Genomic DNA, 10,814 nt, shown 5'->3' on the forward strand with positions numbered 1-10,814 from the left:
TTTATTCAAAATTATACAGTGTGTCCAAGATAAGAATGAACAGCATGGGAAAATCGAAAACCACAAAAGATACACAATCGGCCAAATTAGAAAAAAAGTTGCGTATTTTAGGATTTAGTAAAATGGTGTTTTAAATATTTGGAAATTCTGATCAGTTCGGAAGATATTCGAAACAAAACCGAAATTAACATAACATTTTCTCATAATCACTCTTTAAGCTCTACAAGATGGTGCCCGCAGATGTTTAGTGCAACGTTTCGTCGTTCAGTCATCAACTTCTTATTTTTATATGGATCGTAGTAGCATTTCTTATTATGAATACAACTATGTATGGCATAATAGTCACTATGATTCTCTACTATGTCGTTTAATTAAAAGAATCATTTTATTTACTATCTATTTAATTTTGATGTTTATTATTTAAGTCAGAAAGTATGTTTGTTTTTAAACATTTTGGTGTAGTAGGTTTCAAAATAATTCATCATATTGTGCCATACATCATTGTATTCATAAATAAACCCCTAAAGCGGATGTGAGCACCTCGGTGTGACCCTACGGCGTCATTGCATTTGACGCATTTTCAAGAGGCTTACATATGTGATATATGGGTCAACTGTGCAATCTTTGAACTGAATCGGCGTTTGGAAGTTATCGTGTTCACGGACAGACAGACACCAGGTTGCATCGTTTTGCTGTGCCACTTAATAAAAAATGCTACTTAATACAGTATGTACTTTTTTCCCGACCCATACAAAAATATGTAGTTGATGAATGATGATGTTTTCTGCAGTGAAAATTTTGGGCGCCACTTTGTAAAAAAAGTTCCTATGAGGAAGTGTTTTTTTGGTTATCTTTTCAAACAGGGTCAGAAAACAATAAATACGAATATGTTTAATTTCGGTTTCTTTCGATATACTCGTATTTACTGATCGAAACGAATTTTTAAAACATCATTTTACTAAGCCCTAAAATACGGGTCGAAGAAAATTCCAGATGAAGTATGGGGCGTTTTCTTCTAACCATACTGTCGATTTACCCTTTGAGTCACGCCAATCGAACATCGCAATGTGGATTAAACAGACGAATTTACATGAACTCTATTTTTACTATCTTTTTAGAGCATTTCCACAACAACAAAAATCGGTATTGAAGCCACCTCTTCCGTCCATCCCTACGGCTGTGTCGCTACTACATCTTCACCTTATGAGCTATTGCGCGACTTTGTTGGCCATTTGGTTCGTTATGGTATCAAGAATTGCACCAAGGAAGACATTTTTTCTGCGATAGGAATTATTCCTGTATCTCTTACAAAGATATAGTTACCTATAGCAAAAAATCTACTTTTTCGCTTCTCATAATTATACAAGTTTATTGTGCTTATACATTTTATACAGTCGGAAGAGGCACTTACAAAGGGAAAATGATACTTGTCGACAGAGCGCATCCACCCGTGTGGTGAAAACTTCTAATGGAAAATCTTGAAAACGGGTGTCCGAAGCGGATACTCACAAAGGCAAAATGATAGTGTCAACGAGACGCATAATTTTTTCATAGTTACACTCTAGTAAAGGCCGAATTCGATACCAGGTGTAGAGGCTGAGCTATATAGCGTGGATGGACGGACTAGCAATGATCACATAAGCGTTTAAGAATGTATTTAATATAATCCTTCTGTGGAAACATACCTGGGTATGCGAATTGTCACAAGACCATATGTTTCTTCGCGTTCTCGGTGTATCAAACTTACTGTTAATAATATGTGCCGTAATGAATAATAAATGTATAATCAATATACAAGGTATAATCTAAAAAAATCTTCACCTACTATTATTTTATTCAAGTGTTCAGTTTGTCTCATAGATGAACCCTTAATTGTGTGCACAGCATCCAGAGATTCCTGGGTATAGGTATGTTTTAGTAGGCGATTTATTTATTCTGGTTTTGTCTTTGATGGAAAATTTTGTCCCATAATAGACACTTTCAATTAAAAACTATAGTCTGAACAGTAATAAATCCTACAAAAAATGACTGCCTTTCATTTAGCATATGTTAGAAAAGAGTATAACTACTGGAACGCGCTTCTTTAATTAAGCATAAATATAGGTAATAATTTACAAAGAACTATCTAAAACAAAATGCCACTCATTTAAAAATGGGCGGTTAACTACAAACGAATTATGTTAAATAGTTAGTGAAAAAGTAGTAAATTGCACCCAAACAAACGGTTTTACGTTAATTTATATTAAAACCAATTTCCGTTTTAACAGGAAACATTTAATCTGATAAGTATACGCCGAGCATTATGTTCGCCGATCAAATCACAACCTCGATATATATTATTTACAATAAAAATTGGGGGTAGTTGGTTAAAACTGTACTTTGGCACGCAACAAAAATGTTCTGTAAAACTAAATCAAATTCTAGCTGGTGTTTAAAGTATTTTAAATATTAACACGTTGGCCTACACTCGAACTGATCGATTTTACATGAACAAACGCCACCGATATAAATAATCCCTTTAAGCGCGGAAGAAATGGGCTACATTAAGCTCGACATATAAGCAATACTTAAATTTAGGATAATTAAAAGAATTTAATGATTATAAATTACTTAGGCACGCTTTTGAAAGAAATCAAAGGGAGGTGTCGTAAATTACCGAGATAAAAGTTAGATTTCAGGATGTACTACTGGCATTTGTTGTTGGGTACATGTACTTTTACATAATTAATTGGGTTAACCTAATTAATGTCGACTTTTGTAAAAAAAAAAGAGTGCGCCGGAAAATTGTCCCACATAGGTTTTTGAAACTTCCCAAGTCAATTTATTCAGGGTTGCTCTCTAGAAAAATAGTACAATTTTTAAATATTCGTTGCAGTTGGTCAGTGAAAACTGTTGCGTAGGTGAGCATCGAGTGCATTTTGACTTGATCTCCCTATATTGTGTTGATATAGCTATAATATTAAATCGACAGTAATTATATCAAGGCGCTGCGACCATGTGGACAACATATCCGTTTAAATTGTAACTACAGAACAAAAGTAACATAAAAGTACATTACATTGCCCCCATTTAACGTTATTTTTGTTAAATGACCCGCCCGCTGAAGAAGGTACTGAATTAATCCTGGATTACTGGACCACCTATTAAAACCAACTCCCTTTATCTGTACAAATACTTCTAATCAAGCTGTTGAGGCAAAAGCTGGTGAAAATGATTTTTACAGCAGCAGTCAGAACCGTAAAAACAGGCGAAATATTTGCCAGCCCATGATTAAGATCAATGAGAGATCAGCAGAATGAAGATACTTCTCTCTTCATATGGTATAGTGGTCGGTGTAAGCAAGTTTCTTCCACATGAAAATTTATACGAGGGAACGCCATTACGATTCTATTGCTTTCTAGTGTGCCACGACTTCTAGGGATGAGATATTGAAAACCAAAGAATGCTCTCCGCAAAAGCGTAAAACTGCAAGATCTTGAGAGTTACCCTCACAGGGACCCAACCTGTTTCCCAAGTTCCCAGAAGTCAATTTTGTTTTAGCGCATTACCCATTGATGACGTAACACCTTCACTTCAGAATTTTGTTTCAGTTGCCCTTGAGCTTTTCCTCATTCCATCTCATATTCACGCACGTGGAATCCTATGTGACTACGTGATCATCAGCTTTGTTCTTCATGGGAGTTCTTGACTTTTTGTGGACAAGAAATATATCAATACATGGAGCACGAACTCAAGTTGCCATAATAGTTGCGCCAGAAATGTACTTCTTTTTCATTAATTTATCTCATGTGTCCTTTTGGCATTTTGCTCTTGAAGGTAATACTTACATCACTAGGGAAGAAAACGGAACTTTTTTCAATGTCGAAGCTAAACGGTAAGATATCAAAATGCAAAATACTAAGGCTGATGTAATTAAGAGACTATTATTACACATTACTCAAATGGAACTGGTTGTCGAGCAATGGAGCGTATCAAAACTGTTTCAGCATTACCTTATATGTCAAATTTCAAGGGCGCTGGAATACCAAATATAGCCATCGTTAATTTTTGTCATTTCCGTCACCTTAGCAACAAAACGCAAATAGAAGGTACGTTTAAAATCAGATCTAAGCACTCAAAGAACCAGCTATGGACCTAAAATAAAACCAACCGCCAATTAAAATAGTGACAAATAGGAGCGGAAACTATGAACAAAGCTATTGATAAGATTGTTCTCATGGAGCGGTTTCTATAATTAACATCAGAACTTATCATGAAGTGAGTGGTTGGTTCGTTAATTGTGTTTTTCTTTGATTCAGAGCTTATGGCGATAATTTCGGCCAGTAGAGCAGTGTTTCTTTTAGTGATAACTGAGGATTTTGAAATTTTTTCAATGTTATTTGAAGATATACACGAAGAGCGTTATCAAAACGAAACAGTCATGTTTAACATGGAGATAATGATTTTTATCTGCAAGCCTCAGCTTTATCTTCGTCAGCACCCTCTAACAGTAAATTCAGTTTTTGTAATCAAAACAACAATTGCGCATAAATTAAAGAAGCGCACTTCACGACCGTTCATTGTGTCGAAGTGCTCTCGTTTTTAAACCAACAACCCTTATTATAAACACCACTTATTTTAATCAATTATTGTAGTTTCTCTTCCCGAATGGTTTCATACGTCAATCATTCATTCCTTGATACGTCTCAAGTCCCACAGAGCACAACGGTACTATTAAAAAGACATCAAGAGGAGCTTCTTAAAGATGTTATCCACTTTTTCAATGTTATTAGTGCAGCCAAAATTCCAATGAAGACATTAGACCCGAATTTTATGATAAAGGACATACAATGCTACCTAAAGGCTTTTGTACAAGAAAACCAAACATGGAAATTAACATTCGATTTAATGACGGTAAACTAAACGGTTCATGTAATTATTTTATCTTAGAACTGACCTTTTCAACAGGAAACTTTCGTAAACCTGAATGTAAGACGCGAGCAAAATTTAATTTATAAATATTGATTACGGCAAATATGCCGTAAGATTAATGGATTATTATAAAGGACATCCTGTTATCTTTCCGCTTTTTTAAAATACGATTTCCATAATACCCACGGAAATTGAATTGTGTTTCCTGTGCAAATGAGACTAATCGCCAAAGTGTGGTTAATTGAAGAAGAGATTTTCCTTTTTTTCGCAAATTTATGCGCACGTATACACGTAACCGTCTGGAAAAGAAAAAAAATGACGATCCATATGGCGTATTAAATAATAAAACATCTTGCAATACTCGTTGTAAAACCACCACCCATTTCCGCTCATCCGGAACGTAAACCAATACATTGTCCACATATCCACACCTAAATTCTCTAGGCTCACGTGCTACGTAATGTGAGATTCTCTCGAAGTGGTAGGGTAGAAGGACTAGAAGGGCACAAAGACATAGAACTGAACCCGGCCTACCTTATGTGAAGCTACCCCCGTGAAAGCACGGGAAGTAGTCCAAGTGGTGTTGTATGACAGGGGTATCTGCTTGAACACGTGCGCAATTCTTAGTGGTTCATATTCTAATGCTTTTCGCCTTGTCAGATGTCGACTGATGTAAAAGGGCTTCTTGATGAGCAAAAAAAGAATGCCGCACTAAAATAAAATGGAAGCCGCTAAACGACTCGAAACGGTAGATTAAGGGATAAGCTACCAGTTAGCGCGGGGTAGTCCTCCGATCAAAAAAAAATAGGCGAACAGATAAAGGGAGGGACCATCCCATCTTACTTTATTATTCTGTCAACTTTAAAATCAAGGCTTATGTAATAGTTCTAAACAAAATAAGGCGATGAATTTTTATTTATTGTGGAAATCCGTTCCGATTAATCAGAATTACATTAAAATGTTCAATAATTTGTCGTTTCCTCTAAACACCAAACATTATCATATCTAGGTGTGACGGTTTTAATACTTACCGCTTTAGGCATGTGACATTTTTGGAAGAGGTCATAAAAAGTGGACAGATATGATCGGAAGAACTGCATGTGATTTTCATGATTCGTTCTCTTCTTAGACAAGGAATAGAAGCACAGAAGGGATTTTTTTGAAAAACGTTTAAAAATCGAATACCTAAGTAATTAAGCTCTGCCTCAACTTCTGGGCAATTTTCGGATTCATTTTAACAATTCTCGCAATTTGATCATACCGTTTGCTATGAGGGTTTTAGGACCTAAATACACAACGCATTTCGTCAAAAAAGGATTCTGCGTACACATTTGTTGAATAAAATCGCGTTTATAAATGAATATAGAGCACTGGAATTCCTTTATAAACGAAAAATAAAACCGCTTACTGCAATAAACGGAAAATTTATTCTGTGGAGGGTTATCGTAAATGAAGTAAATAAAAGGCAAAAAAATAAATAAAAAGCAAAGTAAAAAACAAATGAATAGGGTAAAATTAGTAAAAAATGGCAAATTGGGTCAATTTTTGATGGAACGCCTTGTATATTTTTCAAAAATTAAATAGATCTTTTCTTTCTGATTTCAAGAATATGTTGACATTTGCTTTAGCCGTTTTTGAAATATTCGTATTTATAGTATATTATCAAATTGTTTTACCAATTGCCATAACAAAACAAATGACCATTATTATTTATTATCAATTAATATATACATACCCTGGAAATAACGTAGACTTATCTTGACTTTTTAATATTTATTTTCAATAAACAAAATGTAACCAGAATTTACAAATGTTGGATATCACCTTTACTTCCACTTTAAAAATTTACAAATTTTCCATTTTTTACTAACTGCGATATTCATTTGTTTCTACTTTATATTTTCTGGCGATTTATGAAAAACTAAACGGATCATGGAAAAACTAAGTGTGTGTGTTCCGAATCTCTAACGATATATCACTTGATATAGTTATTTTTGTAAATAAGATCATTATGACCTCCTCTATTTTATTCTCCAACCGTTCGCCTAGTGGGTAATGGAAACAATTGGTAGTTCCAAAAGCGCAATTGTTTACCACCGAACAAAAATAGGTAACTACCAGTATCAAGTGACACATGGTTAAAAGGCCAACTAAGTTTTTATTTAAAAAAAGGTGAAAAATTAATTATTACCCAGATAATTATCTGTATTTTTCTTCTGAGATTTTTTTCAAAAGTATGTACTACAGCAGCTATTGATTGATAATAATTTTGTGCAATATTTAGTTAGCGGTGCATTCTTTTCCAAAAAAACAAGGGACACATTAAATACGGTAGCAATTCCTTCCTCATATAATCCTCATTATCAAAGAATAAAATATTTGATTATCGTTTAATCGAAAAAATTGGTTCGTTGATTATCAATTATTAAATAATCGATTAGTCGACAAATTTTGTAGCTATTGTCAATTTTTAACTTCAAATTGCACAGATCTACTCATGTCTTGCATAAATGCGTAAAATTAGACCCATCATATGCATATAGTACGGTATTTGATTTGCAAATGCATCGGGTAACTTCAAACGTAGAAGCTTTTTTGTAATACACGTTAAAATTGGTTTTTTAACTCCTTTAGCAAACAGCAATGTGAAAATCGCGAGTATTTATGGAAAATACTTCTTTAATTAAGCAGGAACCATCGTCATAGAAGAATGGATCTAACACCTTTACCGAGGTTTAAATTTGCTCTATCCAATTTTGCACATTTTCCAAAAATTCTTGACCTGTGGTGCTCTCTTAATATAAGTGGCGAAATAGTTCTGATTTCGAGATAATTTAGTACATCTCCGAATTTCTTAAGAATGAAATTCTTCACAGTTTTTGACAAAAAAATGGCAGTTTAATGTTTCAATTTGCAAAAACTCTTCGATACAGCAACTCCATTTTTTAAAAAATCAGCTGACCTAGAGGGGAATCAATGGAACATGTTTTTTCGAATAAATTTATTTTATAAGCGTGAAATGGAACATAGTTTGTCTTCGAAATTGAATTATAAAAATGCTATCAACTCATCTATATGTCACCTAGGCAAAAGTTGAATGGAAAAATGAGCGGATGCAAATCTGGCCATAATTAGGCGCCAATTATGCGCTAATGGCGCCTAACCGCACATTCGATATTTGCATATGACCCGGCTAACCTCAACAGTTTTTTTCACTATAACTCTTCATTTTCAAGCGCAATTTATTCTAGGAAATCGAATCTTATTGTGCCGATTTTAGGAATGTGCTCAGTTATTGTGTTCCAATAACGAATTTCAAAATAATCAACTCTACCGAAATAGTTCCACTTAACAGCGAAATTCGATGACAAATGACAATAATTTGTGCTTGTACTCATTTTATTTCAGAAACAGTGCCAAAATGGGAGGGATCTGCCGACTTGAAAATTTTTCATGTATTCACCGCCTTTCGTACAATCCAATTGGGTATGAAAGAATGTGCCAAAATAAAATTTTCATTTAATTATCTTACACAGTTAATGGACGGTGCTTCCAAAGAAAACGCTTGAGTTTTCCTTTTGGAAATTAGAAGAATCATATTTCGTAGACGGGAACGAGTAAAATCGAAATTTAAAAAAAAGACAGCAAACCTTTAAACAAGATCATGGTTGATGCGAATCCCTGAATCACTTTAACATCACATCGTCATCATTTCAGCTAACTCGGAAAGCAAAAGCACAAAAACCGCGCACCTATGACACTACCGCGTGCACTAGAAGCACTGCTTCTGCAAACCATTAAAGAATGGAGAGTATTTGGCATTGTTGGAAACGAAGCATATCAAGTGCAATATTAACTCCTATCTAGCTTTCACTATCAAAATCATCCTTTATGTTTATATTGTATGAAATAGATTGTATCCGAAGCAGCAACGTATAATTTTTTAATTCATGAAAAACGTTGCGGCATAAATAAGTGTTTTTCCATTAAAGATTTGCACACGTTTTATTGCCCGTTTTGCAATTTTTGGCTGCGCTCGGACTTTTACTGTAGCATCCTGAAAACGAATCAAGTATGATCTTCCCGCTAATGACGGGCTTACTTCACCAAAATTGTTTTTAAAAAAAATGGATATGTACAATATTAACACACTCACACACATTTAGGTATAACATATTAACCTAGATTAAGTAATATTAACTTTCGGAATCTTTAGCGTGACGATGGTTTATTTTTGTTACGCAAGCCTCCTTTAAACACAAGGAGCGATATACATCTTCGTATGTAATTTCAGATGGCAAAATATAATGTACAGCCGCTTTTGTTTTACTTAATTCTAGAAATCATTGTGAAAAGTGTCTATTTACTGTTCGCGAGTTAATTAAATCTTACGTAATTAGAGGAGCCACTTACCTTCGTGTAAAAAATTGTTGTTTATTGGGGCTGGTGCGGCCGGCGTCGGGGTGTGTGCAGGTACTGGGGTCGTAATGATAGGTTTTCTGTCCTCCCCGGGGAGGATGGGATGGCTGTACTCTAAATACGAATTTAAATCCGGCACGCACATCGATTCGTACAACGAAACGTGGTTTGCCAGAGCCTTTTCTTTTTCTACGTCTGAAACAAGAAATCGTCCATCGTCAGAATCAATGGTTAATTAGCGACATGTTTATGGTTTTTTTTGTTGCCAATGCGCACATCAAAATATAAACAATTGCTTTTTTTGGTGGTACATTGACGCTACTTATAGCTTACAATAATTATGATGCCAAGGATTATTATTAAAATACAATTATTAACGTACCGATCATTCAGTGTCATTAAAAAAATCAATGTGCACATTTCAAATTAAAAGACATTGAAAATCATACTACCTAAAATAAAACCATGATATAGCAAAGATAATACATAATCCAGATTCACACAAAATTGGCTAGATAATGTGCTCACTGCTCACAATTTGCAAATATGAATATAAAAACATGTGTCGATCGAATATTGATGTTTTAAAGCACATGCCGACTACTCTGAGGGATGGAACGAAGAAGAGTGACGGTTTCGGCAACATCGAATTTCTTTTCTGTGGTAAAAATTAGTCACACATCACAGATATGATGGTCTGAGATTCGAAGCGTTGTCTAAATTGACCATTTGGCTGGACATAAGATATCCAAAACAAACAGATTTAGATTATGTGAAAAGACTTTGTTCAACTTTCTTTCTTCTTAAAAAAAAATTTCATTGGCATGGTGGTAACACATTCAAGGCGCCGACACATGGTAGAACAGTCCTTACTCATAATATGGGGGTTACATGTTCCCCAGTATTCGATCCCAAATATTCTAAACGTGCTTCGTAGAGTTGAAAAAAAGTGGTCCAGTCATTAGCAATCAACATTTGTGTCTGCAACCCCTTTATTATTGCGTAAAAAATATAAACATGAAAAATCGCTACTCAGCGGTTTTCGGGGGTACAGAGTCCATACATGCCCTCGAAATTGGACGGATGAGGGACCGGAATTGGGGGAACATCAGGAGTGGCGCTACGGAGTGCCAGGGGTGCAGTGAGGCAAAAAATTGCCCGGAGATGCCCAGGAGTGGCGATCGGGGAAACCATGGTGACTTTAGTAAAAATTGCCCCGAGTAACGATTTCCAAGTAATGTTTTACTTCACTGCACCTCCGGCACTTCGTACCGCCGCTCCTGGGCATCCTCGATCATTTTCGAGAGCAGATATTGACTCCCGAACCCCCAAACAACGATTTCTCCAGAAAATGTATATAATTTTACAAATAATGATGCAATAATAAATGCATTTTTGCACCTCTTACGGAAATTTCCAAAAGTGACTTAATCAGTATTGTAGAACACCTTTCTTCGTATTTTTCTGAACACTATGCCAAAAAC

General features: G+C 35.1%; 1 protein-coding gene across 1 annotated transcript in view; it reads right to left on the bottom strand.

The window, feature by feature from the left end:
* Positions 1 to 9,525, bottom strand: part of LOC116159183 (ETS-like protein pointed) — a gene marked incomplete at its 5' end in the record, with an annotated part of 34,125 nt that extends 24,600 nt beyond the window's left edge. The window contains 1 exon segment of the mRNA XM_031472123.1: positions 9,325 to 9,525. Within this exon segment, the coding sequence (XP_031327983.1) occupies positions 9,325 to 9,525 (201 nt within the window).
* Between the last annotated feature and the right edge of the window lie 1,289 nt (positions 9,526 to 10,814).

The sequence above is a fragment of the Photinus pyralis genome, unplaced genomic scaffold (assembly GCF_008802855.1).
Source record: "Photinus pyralis isolate 1611_PpyrPB1 unplaced genomic scaffold, Ppyr1.3 Ppyr1.4_LG1, whole genome shotgun sequence".
Classification (NCBI taxonomy): Eukaryota; Metazoa; Arthropoda; class Insecta; order Coleoptera; family Lampyridae; genus Photinus; species Photinus pyralis.